Source organism: Megalopta genalis, chromosome 2, assembly GCF_051020955.1.
Source record: "Megalopta genalis isolate 19385.01 chromosome 2, iyMegGena1_principal, whole genome shotgun sequence".
NCBI lineage: Eukaryota > Metazoa > Arthropoda > Insecta > Hymenoptera > Halictidae > Megalopta > Megalopta genalis.
In genome coordinates this window covers 19871986-19899668 of record NC_135014.1, presented here as the reverse complement: position 1 = coordinate 19899668, position 27683 = coordinate 19871986, and the positions used below count along the sequence as shown (strand labels likewise).

The window sequence follows — 27683 nt, the reverse complement described above, 5'->3', positions numbered from 1 at the left end:
ACGATACTCAATAATACTCAATGATGTTTCTACGATACTTGAAGGTTCTCGGAAATCCTTCTACGATACTGGAAGATCACACATACATTTCGATTTTCGAATTTTCATTTCTTCTAATTTCATTTCTCCACGTTTCTAAGCTGACAGTCAGTGTGTCAATATTACCGTCGAGTTTACATGTTTACGTTCGCCTCAATCGATTCGAAGCATTGCTTCGAGTCTGCTTCTTGAAACTCAAACCCACAGAATCCAGCAAACAGTACAAAACTCGTCGGGGAGGCCATGTTAATTAACATTGATCGAGTTAACCGTCAACAATTCTTGAAACTATGTTCGGGAGGCGAATGTTTATTAGTTTAGTCAGCTCGCAATAGAATCTGAATGCAGAGAGTCTATACCCCGGGCTGGAACATGTCTGAAAGCTTTGACGGAACATCGTCGATCATGAAACTTCGGTATAGATACACAATTCCGGGATACAGTTCAAGGGTCTTACGGCTCCTCGTATCTACGAATTACATTATATCGCTCCTATATCTTGACAAGATTACGTTCCGGGATTATATCCGATGGTACAACAGCTCCCTTAAGAGAATCCCAAAACCGAGCTATTAGACGTTAACAAATTACATCTACAATTCTCGGATTGAAGACGAGGACGTCGACGTGAAATACAGACACTGCGTTTCAAATTCATCCTTCTGCAAAACATGTTCATCTCTTTACAAATTCAATTTATAAAAAAATGTGTGATTCTAATTAAAAATTTGCAAATTGCGCAGATACGTTTGTCAAGGGCCGTGCATTACTTAAAGGGAGGGAAATATCTGCTATACTTTGTTGGTTTTGCATACGCGGAACGTATCTGGTAAGATCAAACGAAAACAGAGAAGCAAATAAATAAACTAGTGGACGTCCGCGTACAGAAATATTCATACGCTGCCATACTCGTACAGAGAGTGGCGCGTAACTGTCATCGCAAGTTGAACGTGAAAAAATTCCATTCGAAATAAAAAGCGAAACTATGTTTAAATTAGTATAATCGAATTATACAATGAAACGAATTTTATGGATTTCTACGAAGAGGAATTTTATGGGATTGCACGAAGATGAATTTGATGCAATTCTGTGAAATTGGATTTCGATGAAGTTGAATTTTGGGAAAAGTTGTATCCAAACGTTGTATGATCGCATACACTGTCTATTATGGCGATCTCGCTTGTCTGACCATCGCTTACAACCATCGCTGCAAACTATGACACCCTGTTATCAGTTTCCCATCGATCTTAACGTCCCCATTCATCAATTTAGATCGAGTAACTATATGTAGAAATCTAGGGACATTATGTGCTGCTGATATTTATAAACACTGTGGAACATTCTTGGAGCTACGGAGAAAATTTATTCCGCAATTTTTATTTTTATCTTGTGTGACACAATTTTCTAACTTAGACTGCGAATATTTTTACAGTATGAATGAAGTTTGTTTATTATATATATGTTGATTATTTGTATATCTGAGTTAATAAATAATTTTATGCTTATGTTATATTTTCAGAATATATGCTTTATCAAGTTCATTGACTAAAACGATAATTTATTTCAAGTATAATTTAGTATAGGCGATAAAATAAAATATAAGAAATAAATCATTGTGAAATTTTATCTAATTACGGAATTCAATGAATTGTCCTCCAAGACATGTTAATATGATGAATGATAGAATTAATATTCAATAGGGACGTTGATTTAATGAATACAATTTATTTGATGAATATTTATTGAAATTTGCTAATGGAACAAATGTTAAAATTAAGATTGATATCAATAATGCAATTACTTCTTCACATCCATTCGGGACAACTCGTAAAATTATGCAAGCAAATAATAAATATCATTCAGATAATATTATTCACAGATAAATATCATTAAGATAAAATTAACAGTGTCTGATAAAATATATGGATGTTTTATAATGATATTAATACATATTAATAAAATCAAATAATATCCAAAAAAAGCATATTTCATGATAAAATAAGGATTAAATGTTGTTAAATAATATTTATTACTTGCAGCATCAATTATGGGAAATTAAATAAATATGTGCTAGGATGACATAAAAGTTAATTTTGTTTCTTGATATTTTTAAACAGTTTAAAACCATCGAAAACAGCATTGTTAAAAATCTCATATGCATTTATTGTGTAACATAAACATTTGGAATTGTTTAATGACATCTATGACATTTATAAATGTGTTAATGACATTTAACCCAGTTATTGTTTAATATCGAACACATTTTGTAGAATGTTAACTGCATTTGTTCACGAGAAAATTAGAAACGTACGAAAATATATAGCAGATTGAAAAATTGAAATATTATTAATGTTAACAATTCTCACATTAAATAATTTTAAATAAACGATGAACCTTCGATGTTCAGATTGCGCAAAAATCTTCGAAAATTCAGAAACGCTGCAGCTTCATATGTGTTTGACTAAAGGCAATATCGAATATCCTTGTATTTTTAAATTATTTGATAAAAATGTAAATTTAAGCAAAGTTTCTATTCCATTTCTGGAGCACCAGGACTCCCTTCCGATTTAATGCTTTCCATTCGTGATCGCATAGTCGCACAGTGTTCAATGCTATAGAGGATTCTGAAACAAAATTAATTTTTACTAAATTAATTCATTTTCGATCTAGGACACTGTAAAGAGCATATTAAATAATCTATATTCATATACAATTTTTATTACAAGTTTATTACAAACGTAATTCTTATTATAAATTTTGCGTATGAATTTAATTCTCTCTCTCTCTCTCTCCCTCTTGTCATGAATTTATTATCAATTTTATATTTTTAAAGAATTCCAAATTTTATCTTTAATATACAAATATAGTCTCCCTATAACTTTGTAAATTTAATATTTATTTAATGTTTTTATACAATTTCATGTAAATTTAATATTTACGTTGAGTTTATATTTATTCACCGTACCGAAAATGGCCTCCTTTTATTGAAACTTCCTGTATATTTGAAAAAAAAACTAAAACATCACCTTTGTATATTTCAATGTTGGAAATAATTATACCATGATGCCCATAAATATAAACTCAAATTAACATTTACATTGTTACTGATATTTAAACAAAAACTTAAGGAAACAGCATATTTCCATATTTCTATATTAGATATAATAAAAAATAGAAGTAATAATACTTCCATCTTAGTAATAATTGAAAACACACACAGAAATAATAATATTCTTATATTGGAAACAATACAACGTAGAAATAATAATACTTTTATCTTAGTAATAATGGAAAATAGAAATAATAATATTTTTATACTAGAAATAATGGAAAATAGAAATAATAACATTTCTAAGTATATAAATACGGTAGTTTGTTAAGTTTTCGTTTAGATAACAATAACAATAGAAGTCTATAATTTATGCACGCCATTGTTCAATAAAAATGGTGAAAGGTCTCAATAAATTCAGTTTTGTCATTTTCATAACACGTCAGTGAGAGAGACTTTTAAAGCCCGGTAGGTTTAATATTTGGCACTATGAATTTTTGACTTTGATCCCGCGGATCGTACCCGCTGAGTCGCTGGAAACGCAGCCAATCAATTTTTTAAGGTATTAATTCCGAAATTCGTAATAATTCGTATTCGCGTAAATCTGAATGCTAGATAAAACGATGCTAATTCAGAGCCTGCTAATCCGCGGAAGCAAATGTTCGGGCAATAGAAATCACGTTTAACGTACGACCATCCGTACATGTTCGATTCGAATACATTTTTCAGCTTGTTCCTCTATGCACATCATTAATTTTGAACGGAGGGCTTTCTCGGAAATGAAATCCGAGAGAGGCGAGCGGTCATTAAGTTCCCGGTTGTACGAGTAATCTAATGAATGCTGTTCGTAATTAATGCTTTTGACCCGATTGCGAAATCAAATCTGTTAGCGTCTTTGCGCTGACCATATTTGTTGTGATTTTGCAAAATGTTTGCAAAACTATAAACAGGAAAAATGATTCGATGGTGACTTGAAACGGTTGGATTTGTTAACATATTTAATGGATTCTAAAATAAGATCGTAAAACTTAATTAATTCAGTAATAGTGACAATTAACGGTAATTGATTGTAACAATGAATATAGCAAATTGTGATCTAAATGTAATTATTTAATATTAAAATTGATTGACTATAATTTCGATTTTTAGGAAATTTATACATTTCACGAGTCAAAATAACCAATTGTGTTCTAAAAGTATTAATTTGGTGGAAAATTTCCGCAACTATGAAATTGATTTTTATAACATTTTTACATTCCACATCATAGGTGTGTACCTATTTGAGATTTTAATTACATTTTTCGGAATTCATTGTAATAATTGAAATATTTAATTACATTCTAAAGATATTAATTTGATACGATACTTTCCCGATTATGAAATTGATTTTTGTTACATTTCTACATTCACATCGTATATTTCGACTCGTTTGGAATATGATTAAATATTTCGGAATTGATCGTAACAATTAAAATAGTTGATTGCATTCTAAAAGTATTAACTTCATATAAAACTTTCTCGGCTATGAAATTCATGTTTATAACATTTCTACATGTTTGCGTTATACATTTGTTCTCAATTGGGATTTTAATTAAATTTTTCTAGAGTAAGGTGCTGATTTTTTCCCTTAAATTTTATGTGGAACTGCATGCTGCAACTGCAGTGCAAATTTATCTTCGGATGCTAAAACAGTAATAATAACGACGGTAATAATAAAGATCCAATTAGCATCGTGTGCTTCAAGAATAAAATTTCAGCAACACTGTATATTTTAACAACACTTAATGAGTGCAACGAGACCAGTGAGTAAAATATTAAAAATGCGACGGTAATTATGCATAGTTAACGTTGTGATGAATGTAGCATTAAAAAGTTGTATCGTATCTCGTTGCAGTATTGCTTATCTCGTTTGCAACGTTTCCAAAATTATTTACTGTATCTCTGAAAATCATTTTTTACTTTAACCGCTCAACAACGGAAATATTAAAAATAAATAAATAATAACTACTTGTGAAGTTGTTTAATCTTTCTTGCGACAAATCAAATGGATGTTGTTGCTAACAAAATGTCTCGTACTTTTAGTAATAGTGAAAAATCTTTTAGTAATTTGAATGTTCATTAAAGTAAAAGCATGTTTCAAAAATGTTTCTATTTAAGCCACCTTTTGGTAAAAACTTTTTTGAGGACTGATCTTTATAATTTCTATAAAAGCTGCATAATTAAATTTGCAGTATTTAAGATTTTTGTTTACTTCAAATGTTTATTAACGTAAAAGCATGCTTCTATTTAAGCTACCTCTTCGTAGAAACTTTTTTGAGGACTGATCTTTATAATTTCTATAAAAACTGCATAATTAAATTTGCAGTTATTTAATATTTTCGTTTACTTCGAATGTCTATCAACGTAAAAGCATGTTTCAAAAATGTTTCTTTTTAAGCTGCTTCTCCATAGAAATTTTTTAAAAAAAGCTGATATTATAATTTTCATAAAAGCAGCATAATTAAATCGAAAAAGTTAATATCCGAGAATGGATGAATCGTTTCCTGCTGATTGTTGGTTTAATGTCCCCAGCCGATTCGAAGTATTTCGGCGACGGTGGAATTTGGAAATTTAAGAAACGTCAGATCATTTCAGCGCGCTCTGTTTTATCTGAAAGTTTCACAGCGGAGTTCAGGAGACCGCGGAAAGGAACAATTAAAACTTTTGGTTGAAATAGTATCGCCGTCTACGTCACTTGGGCAAACTGGATTCCTCGGACAGCAGGGAAAGTTTTCTTTAGCCGTGGCAACACAGTAGTTTAAAACGGAACTTTATGTGATGATTTAAAATACTTTGCCGAGCTGCTTTTTAAAGGACATTTAGTCCGCCACCACCAATGTTTCAATGGAGTTTCTCTGATAGCACCAAAAAATATATATTGAATCGCATTCTGAAATTACGTCACCAATCCAAGCGATCTTTCCAGAAAATTAACAATCTTTTCCAATCAAGTCCCACAGAATTTTCAAATTATTCTTCTAAATACTTTGTAGCCAATCTACATCTAAACTATATATCTAAATTATTATAACAATATATTATTCAATAACTGATAAACATGAATTCTATAACTCACCGATATAAATGATCGTTGGTGACTCCATTGTTAATGACCTTGCGGAAATAAACTGAATATTGAATCAAAGATCAATCGATGCCGATACTAGCATAAATTCGGATGCAATAATTCGATCAAATTTCAGTTCACTTACAACCAAAGCTCAGTTTACTGATTGCAATAAAAATTCATTTTCAAGGTTCCTACAAACCAGAGCTGTGCTAAATTCAATTGTATGCATTGTAATTCAATCTCTCAATTTAACTACACTGTGTTTCAACTACATAGTAATTCAACTACATTGTAATTCGAATACATAATTTAAACCGTACCGTTTATTTAATTGCTAGACTCATCTGCGTATTTACTTCTCTTATAACTTGTAATATTATGATAACTTCTCTCTATTCTTGGAATTTTACATCAAGTACATAGTATGTAATTCGTAATATTAATTCGATTATATCGTATTTCGTAATATTAATTAATTAATCATAATTCGTAATATTAATTCAGTTACATCGTCATTCATAATCTTAATTGAATTACCTCGTCATTCATAATCTTAATTGAATTACCTCGTCATTCATAATCTTAATTGAATTACCTCGTCATTCATAATCTTAATTGAATTACCTCGTCATTCATAATCTTAATTGAATTACCTCGTAATTCGTAATCTTAACTCAAGTACATTGTAATTCATAATCTTAATTGAATTACCTCGCAATTCGTAATCTTAACTCAAGTACATCGTAATTCATAATCTTAATTGAATTACCTCGCAATTCGTGATCTTAACTCAAGTACATGGTAATTCGTAATTAATAGAATTTAATTACTCGGTATTTTGTAATTGCACACCAACCGCAATTACATTGTAATTAAATTGAATGGTGATCCGAGTTAGGAATTACAAACTGATTGAATTACAACGTAATCGAGTAACTTTTTCATTCGAATTCCTCGAGAATTTAAATTGGAATCCTGCGCCATTCTGATTACGAACATTGTTTCACGATCAAGATCGACAAATTTCACATTCGTGAGTGTAATAACAGTGTATTGGTGTCCTACAGCCTTAACAAGACCGGGCAGCGTTAACAGCCACGCTCGAAAGCCATAGGGGAAAAATGTCGTGCATAAGTTTGAAAAGGCTGAAAACGGTGGTTGGCCGGAATAAAAAAAAAAAAGGATACGTTCCGAAGCCTTAGAAAATGTGCCGCGTAACGAGGCTTTGTGACGATCCAATCGTCGGTTCCGGTCGGCCGCAATTTTTCTCTGGCCATCGGCCACTCTATGCACCCCCCTCCGCCACCCCCGCCCCCCTCTCTTCTCTCGTCTACACACGTCGAAAATGTAATCGTCTTTCCACGGCCGCTTAATTCGCTGCTCGTCGGATCGTCCGCGAGCTACGCAGAAAAAAAACATCGTAACGCGAAACCTACGGAATCGAATTCGATCGGATTCAACGCTGCCGAGCGTTGATCCGCCGTACACTGGCGATCCGTAAGTACGTATCGGGCGACTGCGACACTCTTCATGGGCTCCTCGTACCGTTGTCACACGTGAAATTGGCAACGTGCATTGCAAAACATTTCGTGATGAAACGACTCGAGGAAATGATTAACACGTTCAATGCCACGCCGGTTTTACAGAAATTGTCCGCGTGGCGCCACGATGAATTTTCTTTTATGCGATACGTATAATATTGAAATATTGTCTAGATAAGTTAATAATAGATAAGTTAAATTCTATAATAAGTTATATAATTTATATATAATATATTATATATATTATATAATTTATATATAATATACTATATATATTATATAATTTATATATAATATACTATATATATTATATAATATTATATATAATATATTATATATATTATATAATTTATATATAATATATTATATATATTATATAATTTATATATAATATATTATATATATCATATAATTTATATATAATATATTATATATATCATATAATTTATATATAATATATTATATATATATTATATAATATTATATATAATATATACATAATAAGTTACATATAAGTTTAAATTATATATGTTTCTATCAATTTGGGCGCGCCGGTCATCGGTGGCCCCCACGGTGTCACCGCCAAGTTAAGTGCCGGTCACCGGTGACCCCCGTGGCATTCAACCTGTTAATTTATTAATTAGTATTAAAATTATATTCCGTTGCAGAAATAATAATTACACTTTTCATTATTTAACTTTTAATTAACACCTCTCATTTACCAAGATTACTGGTGTTTATGTAATTGAACTAATTAAAGATAGAAATAGGTGTACTAGGGGTGTATTTGAATTATGCAAAATTGTATTTCAATAGTATTAAGTTTAGTCGACTTATGTGTCATCGAATGTTTTTGTTTTCATTCTTAATTTTTAAGACACGTTTAGTGAAATTCTATAAAGTCGCATATTTTGGTGTCGCAACTGTACATGCAAAGGAATTAACTGTCACTAGGTGCTATTGGAGCAACTGGAGTGATTTTTATAATTATTCACGCCACTGTACGTTACAGAGAGAAATTACGTTCGAAAATGTTTGCACCACTTGAATTAAATTCTACCCAAATTCGTTTATATCGTACATTGAATATTTGTTCTTGTATATAGAATATTTGGAATAATACAATATTTCACAATCATATTCTAATGTATAAATGTTCTTCAAAAGATAATTTTATTAATTATATTCCGTGTTAATAAGATCATATATAATTATAAAGCCTAAGTATCAGATTTTAAATGGTTGTTAATTTGTTGTTAAATTGTTGTTAATTAGTTATTACGTAATTTGCATCAGTTCTAAATTAGCTGTTGACGGTGTTAAATTGATTTTGAAACACCTGTTCCTAATTATTGAATTCTATAATTACATTTGTATTTATAAATCTTGTTAGAAGATGAATTTTATTATTTGTGTTCTTGACTAATAAGACCACATATATAAAGTATCATTACAAATATCATAAAATTAACCAAGGGAGGTATAAAATACATTTTCTCTTTTTACGATTCTATCATTTTTGTATTCAACCTGTTTGTCGAATTATTATTTGTCTGCTAGGACCTAGAGTATATTGTTATTTGACTGTCTAGTTTCTAACAATGAACTTAAATTTTGACACCTCCCAGTAAGATCTATAAAATCCCTAACTTGTCCAGAAGAAGTTTGAGATTGAGATTAGATTGAGATTTTTGGAGGTTTATATACAAATTTACGATCGAAATTCTTTTCGAGAAATATATCACTGTTTCGTTCGTACAAACGTTTCGATAACCGCGAGGAGCTGTAAAAGTCCGACATATTCCGGGGATCAATCCGAATTCCGAATAATCGAAACCGTACATAACCGGGACGTATTCCTCGGATCGATTTGAATTTCGAACAATCGAAACCTTAGATAATCGAGACTATGGAAAACGGTAACGTGATATGATTCGACTATGCGTACGTACGAATGTTCTAATCAAGCCATTCCATCGTAACAATGCCTATTGTACCCGACTCGAATCAGATAGAACAGTTCTCTATAATAGAAATGACGCGTTAAGCTGTATAACAAATAGACTGCGGACAGTATGCATTTATGAGAAAAGTTCATAGCTGCAATCGATAATGCATACGAGCATCGATACATTACTTTCGACATACTAGACCCATTGCTTAGTGGCTTCTGGTTCTTACAATTAGACTGTAGACAATTTTTATTTTCCATAAAGGTCCACAGGGTGTCCTAAAAGTCACTCGCAATCAGGAAATGAAGGGTTCCTGGGATCATTTCTTGCATAGCGAGTAACTTTTGGGACACCCTGTATGGTGTAATAATAAGGAAACTTCGATTACTAAGTATTAAACTTGATTGGTAATTAAACTTAGTTACCAATCAAACGGTTCCCGTGCTATATTTTGTTCTCACGTTCTGTATTGAATATTTCAAGCACCTATAGTTCCTTTCAAATAATCAATGACAATAGGAATATAATCGAAATTTGTTGAAATAATTTATTTCTATAAATTCTAATAAATCCGTAGAATTAGAAGACAAGAAAGCATTTAATTCTTGCATAAGATCTGCAGTGTAATAATTATATACCCGAACAGTGAAGCAAGATATAAGTTTCATATTCATTGTAAAGATTGATGAACGGAGGCGCTAATTGATCACCTATTTATCATTTTCCGTCTTGTCTACTCGTTTTTACAACAAAACCATACAATCAACGGAATAGACAAATCGGAACAATCGAGCTCGTTTCTCGAAAATTCTGGTCATCAAATTCCGCCGCTAATACAGCAAATGAGCGATTCGATTATTCAACACACGGATAGGGTAGATACGTCAGTTACCGTGCTCCACCGACTACTGTGCATTTGGATTATTTTTAAACGAAACAAAATTTAACTTGAAGAGATTGAAAAACACCAATTTTTTTTAATAAAATATAACTTTCAATTCATGTGTTATAAATAAAAATTTGTAACACTTGTGTAATTTATTTACACTTCTGACCCCTATTTGAAACAGTAGCACAAATAATACAATAAAAAATTGATAGAGCATACGAAAGTGAATGTATAAATTTTTCTCATACTTTTGAACATTTTATTGTATAAACTCACTCACACAAATACTGTTCTGTGACAATCAGCTATAAAGAAAAATGTTCACTCGAATATGGGTGTTTTTACGCAAAAACATACTGTTCCATATTGTGTACTTCAATAATATCATTGTCCCGACTTATGGAACAGTTGGCATCCGTGTTTTATATTCAAAACGCCCCCAATTTGGAACGGGTAGTTTCAAATGGACTTCCCAAAACAGGGATATTGAACATGGAACACAGGACATGGTACGAAAACGGTGTTCCCTAATAGGTACACGCTCGTACGTTACTATTCTATTCCTGTTATTTTTTATTCATATTAAAAGAATATTTCAACGTCCATCATATTATTTAAAAACGTCAATCTGTCGAACAATAATATAAACAGTAACACTTTTTAATTGTAATTAAATCGATGATAATAGAGTTCCACAGCTTAATAAGAAGAAAATCCATGACAATCGTATATTTCTTGAAAAGCGTTCCGTAATAGATACTTTCACCTTATACGATTTCATTCAGAAAATATTTTTCGCAGCTTTCTACCCCATACTGCAACGTCCGTAAAGTGCATAGTGCTGGAAATCCGTGTCGAAATATTTCTAGACGATAGTGTACGCGCAGATCCCGCGGTCGTTTTCCGGAGCCTCGCAAATTAATCCGACCGCGATCTTTTTTACCGATGGCCCGGATTTTTCGCTGCGGATTTCGCCGAACGATTCGGAGGTCGCCGATTCCGAAACGAGCGGGAGCGGCCGGACCTCCGACGTACGATTTCGCCGCGGCACACGACGATGCACCAAACCGACAGTCGAGATTCATTGATTCTCTTCCCTAACCGGATTTCAATGGAGTGCTTGTATTCCCCCGAATTCGTTTTCTGCATTGAAACGAACCTTCCGATTGTTTGCAGGCATTTTCGTATTCGACCGACGAAGGAACGGTGACGAGCATTCCGATATTTCGTCCGCGTCCCTTCGCGCTCGCCCCTTTTGTCCACTGCCGAGGAATTAGAAACGCGTTCTACCAGCGGATGCATTTTGTAGTTTGCCCTTTTTTTCGCTTTGCTCGACACTCGAGCGGTCGATCTCCATTAAAATATAATCGAGCACGTTTATGATGATTTAAAAAACTGGGTACACAAACAACTGAATACAATTTAGTTAGGATGCGAAAAATGACAAATGTGGAATGCCCGTTTAATAATTTTATGTGATATACAGTGGTGTGCATAATTATAGACTCAAAGTAACGTTTACGTTGTTACTGATATCTAAACGACAAGTTAACAAAATATCGTATTTGTATATTTAGAAGTATTATTATTTATATTTTCTATCATTTCTAATATATAGAAATATTATTTTTATTTTCTATTATTTTTAATGTATGAATATTATTAGTTCTACTTTTTGTTATTTATAATATATAAATATTATTATTTCTATTTTCTATCATTTCTAATACAGGAATATTATTATTTCTATTTTCTGTTATTTTTAATGTAGGAACATTATTATTTCTACTTTCTATTATCTCTAAAATAGAAATATTATTATTCCTATTTGTAATATAGAAATATAGAAATATAGAAATATGATATTTTGTCAGGTTTTTGTTTAGATATTATTTCTAATATAGAAATATGATATTTTGTTAGGTTTCCGTTTAGATATCAGTAAGAATGTAAAAGTTACTTTGAGTTTATATTTACGCACACCATTGTATAATTATTTTCAAGAATTATTTTCATTTTTTAGAAATATACAAATATGATATTTTGTTGAATTATTTTTGAATGTATAGGATGTCTCAGCTAAAGGAGGCCATCTACAGCGTTGAAAAATAAAAATCGTAGTAACATTAATAAATCCAAACTTACCATTGTTCTAAAACAATATACATTAGCCAATAATTTTTTCATACATTGTTAATAATTTTAACAAGTTGAAAATAGTACATCGACATTCTTCAGTCACCCAAATTGTTCTCTTACCTTAAATCGCGCCTACTAATTTTTTCGTAAATGCATCAAATCGAATTATTATCATTTATTATCTTTTTTTTGTTTGATATTATTATTATTACTTGTTTTGGTATCGTACGTCTATTGTGAGATAAAATTATTATAAACGAGTTTATGCTATTATTATATAATAACACTAATAAAGAAAAAGCCCAATATTTACACACTGTTCTTGTACACGTCTGGTGTCTGCATGGTTTCTCAACTCTTTCTATGCCCTTTTATACGGTTTTCTTCAAGTCGTTTTATTTATTTCCACCCATCTCATTTACTTCTGCGCAATTTTTGTAACACGTCTTTTAATTACCTTAAAACAAATAAGCCATTCCATTTGCAGAAAACAAATCTGATTTTGAAATCCCTTATTACCATGCAACATTTGTAAAAATAATTTGTAAAAATACTAGAAGAAGTGATCATATTAGGCAACTTTACCCTGCGGCTGATTTATTTTCACAGAGCTTTTCGAATACGTATGATTCACTTTTACACGGCTTTCGAATTTGCATGTTCTTATTAAGTTGAACTTATTAGCAGCGTGTTCAGAGAACGAAAGAAAACAATGCAATTGTTCTTGTTTGTTACAGTCGCAGACGATCCAGTTACGCAAAGCCAAGCTGAAAACGCGGAGCACGCTTTTAATGACAATGCAGGTAAATTATGAAACAAAAGATCGTACAGAGAGTAACACCTGCACGAATGAAATTCGTTAAATGCATTGTGCAAAAAAAAATATTATTCCAGGAGATGAGGAGGAAGAAGCGCAGGAAAGAGTGGCGAGGATTGAATCCAATTTCAATTTCTCTGAGTTTCTTCACAGGTAATCCGGCAACCAATTTTATTTGAATAATTCATTTATTAATATCATCAATTATTATCTAACGATCATTTCGAAATTTTAATAATCGAGAATTCCCTCATAAATTGTTCAATAATATTTCATGACTCCGCTTCAATATTAAATTAACTCCGTTAGAATATAACCGCTATTAGTGTAATTGCTGTTAGTATAATTTATAATGTTTTGATCATTCTATGTTCAAGATTTGCAAACGTGAAAATTGTCAAAGCGATGCTAATTCTGCTACGCCAATTCGATAAGAATACGGATGAAGTGAATCATTACGTTAACAAGATGCTGCATCGGATTGCGTGGGAGTGCAAAATGCCTGGAATGATGTTCCAGGCGTCCATGTTCAGAGTTTTCCAAAGAATTCTCGAATCCAAGCAACCTGCTCACAAGGTAATATTACACGATCCAATTTATTAATTACTTCAGTTATTTTTAAATACCTTTTTCTCAATTTGGGATTACTTCTAAACAGCTTTTTCTATTTAGGGTTATTTATCAGCAGTTCTTTTCCAATTTCGGGTTATCTGTAAATAGTTTTACAATTTACAATTATTTAAAAACAGCTTTTTTAATTTGTGGTTATTTTCAAACAGTTTCTTCAATTTATGCTTATTTATAAACAGTTTTTTTTAACGAGGATTCATTGTAAACGATTTTTTAAATTTCGGATTATTTGTAAACAGTTTTTTCGCGATCCAGGGTTATTTTAAAACAGTATTTTCAAAATTTAGGATTGTTTTAAAACAATTTTTCTAAAATTATTTTAACAACTATTTTAATACAATCGGATAATTTAATTTGTAATTTATCAACCAGTTTTATTGAAACAATAAAAAAGAATGCATATAAACATACGTTCTATTTAATATTGTTCTCGAGTTAAGACGAGTTGTTGTGTGCAAATACAGCGCATTAAGAAAGAAACTCGCCATAATTGAAAAACAAAATCAAACAGAAGATATGTTTGTATGAACTTTTTTTATTGTTCTCGTGTGTAGAATATATTTCTGAAATGAACCCCACATGCTAATGAACCCCACCCTGTATATCATTTTATGAAGTGTCCTAAAATTATGGCCTTTCCAGGAAAAGAGAGATTCCTGAGGTCATTTGCAGTAACTTTTTCCTTAACAAAAATGCAATCCGCGGCCTTGTTTTAGAATTATTAACATAAAACACTGACCAATGAGAGGCGAGCTCGGCTGGTACAATGTGCCCGAGCCAACGTGCGGCAAAGCCCAGTTCTCTTAATTGGCTCAGCCGCCTCGCGTCAGTTGATCTCGCCTCTCATTGGTTCGCTGTGTTTCGTTAATAACTTGTAAACGAAGCGGCGGATTGCATTTTCGCTGAGGAAAAATTTACTTCAAATGACCTCCGGAACCCCCCGTTTCCCGGAATTACCATAATTTTTGGACACTCTATATAGGACACTCGATATAATATTAATATTCGCACCGTAAATTACGTAACGACGCTTACTGCCAAAGGACTCTCATTCGTTAAATTCATCCGCGCTGCGGGACAAATGAAATCAACACTCACGCACACATAAAAGCAACAGAAACCGCTGTAGCTGTCGAATAAATGATAAGGCAAGCGGTTGGCATGATTTGATAAAGTGTCCTCCGTCACGTTCGTTCGTCTAGACACTATCAACACTCCGGAAATGTTGATCTTCTCCCGCGCACTGTGTACTCTGTTTTTCTATTAACTTCGGCTACTTTAGCAAGGAATTTACATTTCCGGAGTCCGCTTAATGGCGGTCCCCCTCCCTCCCCCCTGGACCCCCTGAAAACCGTCGGTCTACCTTGCAGGAACTTCAAAAGTTCGCCGTCTTCATAATCCGTCGTTTCATCGAAGTCGCGCAGAAGAACCGGAAGGCATACATGGAGCTGCTCTTCTGGAAGACCACTCACGACGCTACGAAGGTCGTCGAGGGTTACAACGCGGAAACGGATAACAAGAAAGTTTCGCGCAGCCTCTGGACCGAGGCCCAAGAGGACGAGTTACGCACGCTCTTTATGGAACATCAGACTAACAAGTATTCCCATGGTACGTTCCCCGTGTTCAGCAAAATCCTATGATTTACGAGTCTTCTTCAGCTCACGAGCATCCCGGATAATTTTCTTTGCCCGGAGAACGATTACTCGTGCTTCTCCTGCGTGCATTTTCCGACTGTCTTTAACACTAGGACGAGTGCGTCAATTACTGTGCCCCCCCTTTCTCTGGTTACTGTGTCGATGATTTTCCCTATATTTGGAGACAACATTATTAAATTGAAGATATCGAATTCTTCCAATAAAATCTGATCTGTAATCTTAATGACCGAAAACTAATTTTTTAAATTTCTGATAATGGTTTGATGTGTTCTTGTTTTGATCTTGCTGAACGACTTTTGTGAGAAACACGTTGCAAATAAAGTTGAAAAAAATACAGAACCGAAGCTTTACAATAGAAAAACTTAAACTATTATATTGATAAGATTAGAACAAGTTACAAATGAACAATAATACAATTGACCTCTTAGATATATTTAGTTGTTTAACACTAAACCTACCGAGATCTAAAGCGACTAACACGTGTTGTCTTCTAAGGAAGAATTTATTTAAATTTTTTGTATTGTTTATATATTGCACTTATGAAAAAATTCGTACAACATACAATTGAAGTATCTTAAGAAATGCGATGCAGGATAAAAAGAAGCTATTTAATTTGAAAGCTCCGAACGTCACTTTAACGGGCACAGTAATTGATACATTTACCCTAAACGTACCGAGATCTACTAGCGAGTGGTATGTATTGTCTTCGAAAAATTTTATGGTCCCCTGTCGTTGAATTAGGATCATCCACAATTTTCAACTTTTTCGATACCTTTAGAATTCGCGACTCTTTGTACCATTCGACGTGAAACACCGGCATTTTTCGCGATTTCTCACTGTGTGTGACAGATTGCCTCCTGACCCGGGTAAAAATATTTGGGAAAGTATTGGAAATCATTTATGAAATGGTATGAAATAACTTGATTCCACGAAATAGTATTCCAAGAATTATTTGACGTCATAGTGGTAAGTACATTTGTTGAAAATAATTACGTATGTTGTGGTGAAGAAAATTATGAATTGAAGTAGTATTTTCTTAAGATTTACCGGAAATAATTATTTGAAATTCTATTTCGTGTGTCGAAGTTCCTATTAATTATTTTAAATGATATTTTCTTACGATTAACCTTTATGAGAGAAAGTAAACCTATATAGAGAAAGTAGAAACACGTATTGATTTGAAAGATAAGGTTTTTCATAAATTTTCCTTTATTAATTAATGTAATTGGAACATTTAACATTTATTTGCTTTCAACAATTTACGTATCTCAATAATATTGTCTTGAAATAATATTCGAGTGTTTCTTTTCGCGTACAATAAAGAAAATATTAATTTCAATCGAGTATTTCGGGTTTACATTGTAAAACAATATATTTAAAATACTCATTATACGAAGTAAGTGAAAAATCGTACAACCGGCCAGGGGATGATTTCACATGCAAAAATAAGTCGAAGAAAACGGATAACATTTTTTCATTTAAGGTTCCGTTTTCGAGAAAAAAATAGGTTGAAAAAATAATACTATTGAGTAGTAATCAAGTGGCATATCTGACCATCACATGCCAATTCTATTTCTCGTCATACTACAAGCCATGCAAACCTGATGAATCTTTAAACTTATTTATCTCGAAAAGAAAATATTAAATGAAAATATGTTACTGTTTTTTTCAACTTATTTCTCCATTTAGAATCATCTCCTGGCCGATTGAATCATCCCCTGTACCACGATTTTTCACCCACCCTGTATGATTGTAGAGTCAATGAAGTATTTCAACTAGTATTTCATTTAATACAGAAATAAATGACTATTTCAAACGAAGCATATGTAACATTGTTAAGAAAAAAATAGTATTTGCAAATATTTGTACTTATTTCTTAGTTGAAATATTTTCGCCCAGTCTGCTTGCATTCCCATAGCAATATTTTTAAATAAAATCTCAACTTCAACTTCGCATTCCAGTGATCCATATATAACTCACTTATTTCTTAATGCTATTCCTCTGTGGTCGCTCTCACGCAGAGAAAACACCTTCCTTCTACATATATATATACAGTGGCCGAAATAATAAATAATTTTTATTATATAACTGCGTTTCTTTACGGAACCTTTTTTGTTCTTGATTATTAGTACAGGTGATTGCATTTAATGAATTTAAATATAAAAAATGTAATTATTTAAATAAGATAATTTTTATGAATACTGCCATTATGTCGATATTAGACAAATTTGTAAATTTTGTGCGAAATGAACGCGCAGCTTCACTTAATATCTTTGCATTCGTATTTAAAAAATTATCGAAAGTCAATAAAAGTGTTATTGCGATTTCTTCTCTTTTTTGTGAAAAGGATACGTCTTTCTTTCGTGGAGTCCTGCAGTTTGACCCTTTATATAGGTCTCTGGGTAATTTCGAGTTGGAATTCGTAGTATTTTCGAAGTTATTGAGCACTGGAGCGTGGACGGCGAGGTTTAAATGCTTCCGGAGATGGTTGGTGTTGCGCGTCCCCAAATATCGCAATTCCGTTTCGCTAGTTTACTGAGCAGCTATGGTGAAATGATTTAAGACTGTTTAACCCTAGAAAGATAGCCATATGACAACGTACGTAAAAGATAACCATACGCTTCAGAGGCGCATGCTTTTCTAAGGCGTCAATTTTATACTAACAATGGATATTTATTTAAGTTAATCTAGTCATTTTAAAGGTTTGGCATTATTGTAAAAATAAAATGCATTTATATTATATTTTTTTATATTTTAAGTAATTTTAAACTTAAATCACTAGACCTCTATGAAAAATTAACAAAAATCAACAGTCTTCGCAGGCGCCTCTGCGACGTAGGTTATCTTTCTCGGGTTAAGGTAACAAGTGACATCCAGTCACTCGCTAAGACATTCGGGCACTTTTTACAGGACAATAATTTTCTCAAAATTAAATCAAATAACTTGAACTTTTTTATATGTAGACTGCGGATTTTTCTAGCGAAATAAAAATTGTCTCTATCAAACGCAGCGTATAGAATTGTCTGTTAACAGTTGTTTGTTAATTGTCTGTTAAAAAAAAACATTGTTAATAGAATCATCTTGTCTGTTAACAATATTACCGATTGTGAGATGAAAATAATGACACGGTGTTTTTATGATCTTTAAACACGTTTTCACATTCGACTTGTCCATTTTTGTCATAAATTCGTAAAATCTTCAGTTTACTTATATGCACGCTAAAAATTTTATTCAAATTGTTTATCGTTGATGCGAACTATATGCAATCAAAGATAGTGGAACTCGCAGTTCTCCTTCAGACTTTTGACCAATAACTGTAAGAAATCTGGAAATCTTTACATCATTCAATTATTTCAATTATTTACATTCGTATAAATTATTATTACACTTGTGGCAAATGTAAATTTATAGTAATTTCATATTATTGTAAAAAGAACAAATCTTCTAGCAAACGATGGAGACTTTTTCGCCAAAATTGCTTTTTAATTGAACATTCTGGAAGAACATAAATCTCCTTTAGGAATCCTCGATATAATTATTATTACGATAATTATTTGCTAAAGATACTTAAACTTTTCTGTGCCCGATTTTTCTAAATAAATGTAGAAGATTAATCGACGATACAACAACGTAGATCATTTCATCTTAACTTTACGATATTAGCAATGTTTACAATCGCGAGCATAATTAATAATAGAAAAATGCCGCAGTCCAGAAAATACAGTCGTTAGTGACCAGGGGAATCGATGCGACCGTAAATGTTTAGAGAAAAATAATTACCGGCAAGAAATTTGCCCCCGTCGTAATTAAATTAAAACATCGTTTCGTTTGTTTCATCGGGGACTCCATTAAAATTGAATATAAATACTTTGATAATATGCTCCAATTAAAAAGTTTCCCCCGTGTTGCTTCAATTCTACGTGAACTCGAATTAATTAATTTGCTTTCATTTTCTCGATTACTATAAACGATAAACAAACAGTGTGTTTTTTATTTTTTTTTTTTTATTCGTTGCATCGACTCTAGAACCGAAAAATAAAATTCCTGAATGCCTAACAATTAATCTTGTAACGATTGCTAATCAAAGTCAGGTCGGCGCTAATTTGTTTATTAACTGTCTTTAAAAGGATCTCGTTATTATTTGCAACCGAGAAATGCTTAACATCTAGATTGTTATGTGCTGCCGAGAGTTACCGATAATATTAGGTTACTGATAACAACGTCTTCATTTATCGACTAACCGAATCACGTACCCCAGCGATGATCCAGTTAGCCGACCCTTCTTCGCATCTATTCACAGGCAATATTGATTGACTATAAATAGTACAAACACTATCAATCCAGTGCCACCATCCATTCGAGTCCCATTTACATTGATGAAGGAACAAAACGTTGAAATGCCAAGTTACATTTTCAATTAACGAGAAACTAGTTTCGCTCAGAAATCGCAACGAACACTTACCCCTTTCGTTTCTTTGAAATGATTTCGTAAGCAAACTCGATCGATCTATTTATTACAAATAAAATATGTAACTCTATTCGTGACGTTTTGTTGTCTGTTTAGATCTCGTCGATTGGATATTAGAAAATATTAATCAAGAAAGGACGCGGCACGGTGTCATGAAGAAGCTGAAGGAGATGTGCTTGATTGTGAACTCCAAGGTCAGTACAATTTTCATTACATTGATTTTGTACCTTTTGCTTTTGCACCGTTTCGATTTTTATTCGAACACGAGTTCTTTCGATTTGTTATTAAAATTTCACTAGAAAATATTCAATTAAGATCAGGGATACGATTGTTGAAAGAATTATTTAGACATACATAAACATCTGACAATTTAATAAGATGAAAAATTCGACGATGTATTTCAGAGAAACAGTAACTTTTTTTTAGATACGATGATTTTAGTAATCATATTTATTTATTATTCTTTTATCGCTAACGAAAAATACGTGAAAAAATAAATTTGCGAAGAATTTTAATAATAAACTCTATTGTTTGATGGGTTCGAGCGAATAATATCCGTGCGTGCACGAAAAATCGAATTAATTAAATTCCGGCATTCAATTCGTCAAAGCTTTGTAAGATCAAAACACGTGTGCCGATTGTACCTTTCAAATTCTATCATTCTGAGCAAACGAGAAAAATCTATAAATGTGTAAATACGTTTCAAAACTGGAATGAAATATTGGCAGAAGTTGTATTATTAATACTTCGCGTTCAATGTTAATCGTGCTAAATCGAGCCCGTAGTTAATATTTAGATATTCGATAGGACCGTTAATATTTGATTCACTTTGCGTGCATGTTTCCAACCGTGATGGCTCGTAGCATATTTATTTGCATTAGCCCGGAAGATGGCTGGAAATTGCGGAGTCAGGCACAAGAATGTGACCTACGAAAATATGGCGACTATATCTGCTCAACATTATTCCCTAGTTGATCTATGTGGCGTCTGAAGCTGACATACCCTGAGACTGTGTAATTCTCGAGTCTTCCAAGAGATATGACTGTATTTATTAAATTTTCCTGTTTTTCTGGAAGTATACTATATCAAAGCTGTTATAAATTATTTATAACCCAGAAACGATATTGCCATTTTCTTCTATTTTCATCTCAAATTCTAATTCGGACGTTGTTTAAACGTAAACTATACCGAAGATTCATCAGATTAATATTTTTAGCGGTTATGTCAAGGTTTTGTCTTGTTTCTCAAGATTTTTGGTCACTCCTTTAAGACAGAATAAGTAAAAGATGGCATAAGAATGGAAAATACCAGTTTATATATATACCAGCAGTTTAGAGATTACAAAATACCCTAACTTTGCGAGCATCTTTCTTGACTTTTTCACAACATATTCGAACAAAACCAGATGCAGATGATAACTAAATCTTTGTTCTACTTCGTCAAATTTTACCAATATTTTAGGTAAATTTTTACACTTGAAAAAAATAAGTAGTAACTATTTCGTTCAGAATCATTAGGTTGAGAGTTTGCAACCCTTAACTTTAGAACTATCTTCCTCGATTGTTACAAAAGATATTAGAACGAAACTAAATGCAATTGGTAACTGCATCTCAGCTGTACTGTAGCAAATTTTTTAAAAATCTTTAGGTCATCTAGTAAACGTATAAACAATGTATTTCAATACATACTCACTATTTCTCCGAAAATCATTAAGGACTGAAGATTTACAACCCCCAACTTTGCAAACGTTTTTCTCGACTACAACAAGAGATATTTGATCAAGACCAGATGCAAATGGTAACTGCATCGCAGCTCTACTGCATCAAATTTTTTAAAAAATTTGATGTCATCTACTAAAAGTATAAAAAATGTATTCCAAATAGATAGTAACTATTACTTCGAAAATCATTAAGGATTAAAGGTTTACAACCTCTAACTTTGCACGTAATTTTCTCAAACCTGTTTTTGTGGGGTTAATAAGGACTGTATAAAAAACGCATAAAAAAAAACATTCCGAATCTTTATGAGTATTTGTAAAATAGTCTCACGCACAAAATATGTAACGACTCAGAATCTGAAAAATGAAAGTAATCGAGTTTCATTTTTGTAACTGTCAATAGTACGCAGGGATTAACTATTTCATTGGATCGTGCAATATTTGCATGTGTATGCAATAAAACTGGATGATATAATATGTGCATACGTAGATGTGCAACGTAATTAGCTGATGCAATATGCAATGTGACGATGAGATACCTTTATACATTCAGCCAAAGTAATGTTTATATTTCTTATTTTTTATTACACATTTTTTATATGTACATATCATATATTTTTAAATCTCCTAGCAAAACCAGAAATAGAGTATTATGCTTATCTTTTAATAACAAAATTTATTTACTCTTCTATTTTATTTATTATCGAATAGAAAAATTTTTGTACTCTATTATTTTGTTTAATTTTCAGCAAAAAAATGTTGTATTCTCTTATTTTGTTTATTTCTGAAGAAAAATATTTATTTACTCTTTTATTTTGTTCATTCTTTAATAAAACAAACATTTTATTCTTTCATTCTGTTTATTTCTGAAGGAAAGAATTGTTTATTCTTTCATTTTGCTTATTCCTAAATAAAAACATTTTTTACTCTTCTATTTTGTTCATTCTTGAATAAAAAGAAGAGTAATCTGTCTTATTCGATCAATTTAAAGTCAATTACTTCCGAAACCAAACCACAAAATCACAGCCATTGGTCACACCGCAGCAACCGGCTCTCCACTATCCCATGAAATCCGGTATTTCGTGTGACGATTTTCGCTACACCCGTTATACCGTAGCGCACCGTAGAACTGGTAGGTTCTGGTCTACCGTCAACGAAACCAAGAGGGAATCAATGATTTAAAGGAAGCGCGAGAAACGCGGTAGGGTGCGACGACGCGTCAGCCCCCAAAAATAAGGTTTCGGATCGGCGTCGGTGACGGGACGAACGTATGCGAAAAAAGAGAACCGTAGCCGGAGAATTGCTGCAGAAACTGTAAATTCTCGAGAGACAATTTCTCGGAGGTGCTTGCCGTAGCTACACACAGTTCGAGGGAAAGAAGGTCTCTGTCCTCTTGCGTGGATCACGACTTCCGCTGTGCCAGCAAGAGTTTCGTCCCTCTTTACAGCTCCTGCTTCGCGCAAGGGATGAAAGTATCTCAAGATTTTCTCCTGTCAAGTGTTCCTTTCCGTCGTCCCGCCGACCCCCGTGAAACGCTATCGCTTTGTTTGCGTTTTCCTTTCAAAGGAGCGTATGAAGATTTTGGACAGGAAGCCGGGCGCGTCCTCGGTTTCCAGGCGCAAGCATCTGCACGCGTGTGTGCGCAGCGATTGTCTGTCATCGCCCTTTCGATTTCTCAGTTATTGGAACCGTGACAAGATCGGCTCTGTGTGTGCGTTTCCGTGGGTTGCCCGTGAAATATTCCCAAGCCGGCGACGAGTTTATTCAATTCTGCTAGGATTATAGTTGCTGCGATTAGAAACGTTGATATCGATTATCGATGCGCGTTTACGACGAAGATGAGAGCATCCAATTCTGTTTTCATATGGTAGATACGTCCCCGAAAAAACCGTGCAAAAAATGGCATCCGGTACGTATGCAAAAGTAGTTCTGCCCCAAATGAATGCAGAATATTTCGATCAATGGAAATGATTATTCTTATAATTCGCAGTCAAAAATTGATTTGAAGAGTGTAACATCTAGATTTGTATAGGTGATATAAAGAAGAGTACGATAAGAGTAGAAGATAACTTTCATAAGTCTTCATTTTGGATGAGTCGAGTGACAGTTATGGTAGAGATACTACATTTTTTTGATAGTATTCCGGACGTAGAGAAGGATAGCAATCGCTAAAGGAAGAGGAACAGAGGGTTCAGGCGCGAGTTTTTTATTTCAATAAAAAATTAAACTTTCTTATTTCTCGGTTTCCATAAATAAAAATAACTAAGTAACTGAGTTGTGAGTAATATTTAATTAAAACTAATGGTGTATGGATTTTTAACATTCGTCAACAAATAACAACGTGTATCTCGAAGAAATCATCTGATGATTTAGTAACTAAGTTGTGAATTATATTTAATTATATCTAATGATCTATCGATTTTTAAGATTAGTCAACAAATAACAACGTGTATCTCGAAGAAATCATCTGATGATTTAGTAACTAAGTTGTGAATTATATTTAATTATATCTAATGATCTATCGATTTTTAAGATTAGTCAACAAATAACAACGTGTATCTCGAAGAAATCATCTGATGATTTAGTAACTAAGTTGTGAATTATATTTAATTATATCTAATGATCTATCGATTTTTAAGATTACTCAACAAATAATAATGTACGTTCGACAAATAAGTCGATGATCTAGCAACTAAGTTGTAAGTTATATTTAATTGTAACCAATGGTGCGCCGATTTTTTCGATTGATTAATATTTACATTTATATATAGGTTGCTTATCGATTAATCGTATCACTGAACAATTAGTGGAAGAATCGAAGAAGAATTTCTCGGTTTTTCTCGACAACGGACCGCACAGTGTGACGTGTCTCAAAAACGCAACGATACATTCCCGACGGTGTTCACCTGGAATCGTGGCGGTAATATTAAAATTTCCGTTCACGAGTTTCCAGACGCGGCTTATTCGCTTGAGCGCGTTATTTCTCTTCCCGTACCTCGTCCTTTTCACAAGCCTGAGAAGCTATCGCTTTGTTTGCCTCTTGCCCTACGGAACACGTCTAAACATTTGTATCGAGCGTGAAAGTAAAGCGCCGTACGCGCCGCGCGAGCTTAACCGTTCCCTCGAAACTGTACAAAGCGAGACCGTTCTAAGAATGTGAAAATGCACGCCGGTCCGCAAATAATTTCCCTCGTTTTTTCCGCCGGTGAAGGTTTTCTCTGCGCGGAGACGGATCGGTTTCAGGCAAAACTGAAAAATACTATTTCCCCTTCTGAAAATATTCTATATATGTGCTAACAGGAATACGGTAGCGTACCATTTATGTACAGTAGCTTTTTATAAATAGTTAAAAAAACTTATGAAAAGCACAATATCTTTTTATAAACAGCTATGAAAATGAAAAAGACAATATCTTTCTACAAATAGTTTTAAAATTTATGGAAAGCACAATATCTTTTTACAAATAGTATTGATTTATAAAAAATACATTATCTTTCTACAAATAGTTAATGTACTTTTCATAAATTGATGTAATTATTTGTAGAAAAATATTGTACATTTTACAAATTTTATAACTATTTACAAAAAGATATCGTACTTTTCTTAAATTTTATACCAGTTTATAAAAAGGCAGTTCTTCTTATAAAATTTATAATTATTTATAAAAAGGTACTGTACATAAATGGTACTTTGTCATAAATTTCATATCTTTCTATAAATAATTATAAAATTTATAAAAAGTTCAATATCTTCCTATAAACAGATTTATGAAAAGATTAATATCTTTTTATAAACAGTTAATAAAATATATAAAAAGTACAGTATCTTTCTATAAATATTAAAAAATATTATCAAATTTAAGAAAAGTACAATACCTTCCGATAAATAGTTATAAACTTTATAAAGGGTATAATATCTTTCCATAAATAGTAATTAAATTTATGAAAGAACGATATCTTTTCATAAACATTGTCACGAATACCAATTATCCAATTGCCAATCCGCAGCAATGAATTTGTTAATATTACAAAGCATCCATTACAATGTTGTGACTCCAATCATGTAACTCCAATTAAATATTATATACATTAAAACCCATTTTCACATTATTATCGTAACTCATATACACTTTAAACCTTTTCACATATTAACTAAAAATATTAAATTGACAAATAAAATTTAAAAAAATCTTATTCATAAATTCCAAGTCAAGAATTTTAAGTCTTTCGATACACTAATTAAAAATATCAAATTTAGCACTGTAAATCAGCAAACAAAAAACGTTCATAAATCATTATAATATTTGCAAAATGTACTTAAATGCTATACTACCGTATTGCCAGTTTTGCACATAAAATAAGTTAAGATGGCAAAACCAAAATTTGTCAATTTTAGCAGCTACATCGTATCCTACAAACACTCCTCAATTCTCTTTGTATCTCTGGTGACAAGTCCATACGTTACGGTTGAAAAACCCGTGCGACGAAGTTCAGCAACGTCGACGTCGCCGGTGTACGCACGGTTATCTCCGTTGCCAGGTAGAATCTCGGCAATTTAACTCTATCCCGAGCGAGGCATCCTTCCGTTTGTCGAAAACCCGGTCGGACAACATCGTGGCGGGACACCTTGTAACGATAATCTTGAGACATTACCTGCTTTAAGGCGACCGGGGTACCGGCGAGCACGTGCGCCAAAGAGAAATAGAGGGAAAGTAAGAGGGATGGATGGGGTAAGGCGACGATATATCTGACTACCGTTAAAACGGTATTACCCCACTTCGAAATTGACGATTAATCATAGGTGTGCGCCCGCTGCGCCGCGCCCCGCCGCCCAGGGAAAGGGAGCTGATTGCTCTCACACCACTGATTCGAGGGGCGAAGCTCGGCTGTTCCCCGTGTTATTGATTCCTTGACGGATTCTTACACCCCGAATCTCTTACCCTTTGGGGATTCCGTAAGCGAATGTTCCGCCGGCATGATGCATCGCCTAATAAACGGCTCGAACACGTTCAACAACTATTCGGATTGCTAAGCTGCGTGAAACAATTCGTTTTCGCGGCGCGCGCGTCTCTAAATCTCTCGCGCTTCGACGAACCTTATTACCGGACGCTGCACTTCTCTGCGTGTTCTTATTTCCATTAGTTAACCCTTCGCACTCGAGGCTATTTTAATTCCGAAATGAAGACGTTTCTTCCTACCTACAGTAGTTCCATTTGGTGCGATCGTTTTTATTTGACGCGTAGGAAATTGAACGCGTTTGCTCGTGGAAGACTTCTATTATTTGACGAATAGTTATTAAATTTATGGAAGAACGATGTCTTTTCATAAACAGTTGTGAAATTTGTAAAAAGTACTTAAATATCTACAAATCGTCGCGAATACCAATTATCCAATTGTCAATCCGCACCAATGGATTTGTTGATATTACAAAGCATCCATTGCAATGTTGTGACTCCAATTAAATATTATATACATTAAAACCTATCTTCACATTATTATCGTAACTCATATACATTTTAAACCTTTTTACATATTAATAAAAATATTAAATTGGCAAATAAAATTTAAAGAAAACTTATTCATAAATCTCAAGTCAAGAGAATTTTAAGTCTTTCGATACACTGATTAAAAATATCAAATTTAGCACTGTAAATAAGCAAACAAGAAACATTCATAAAT

General features: G+C 32.9%; 1 protein-coding gene across 1 annotated transcript in view; it reads left to right on the top strand.

Annotated features, from left to right (window-relative positions):
* Window positions 1-27683, top strand: part of timeout (circadian regulator timeout) — a 439037-nt gene that overhangs the window by 392220 nt on the left and 19134 nt on the right. The window contains exons 16-20 of the mRNA XM_033470632.2: window positions 13456-13521; window positions 13613-13688; window positions 13913-14111; window positions 15536-15773; window positions 20385-20482. Coding sequence (XP_033326523.2) covers window positions 13456-13521; window positions 13613-13688; window positions 13913-14111; window positions 15536-15773; window positions 20385-20482 — 677 coding nt within the window. The remainder of the gene's footprint in view (window positions 1-13455; window positions 13522-13612; window positions 13689-13912; window positions 14112-15535; window positions 15774-20384; window positions 20483-27683) is intronic.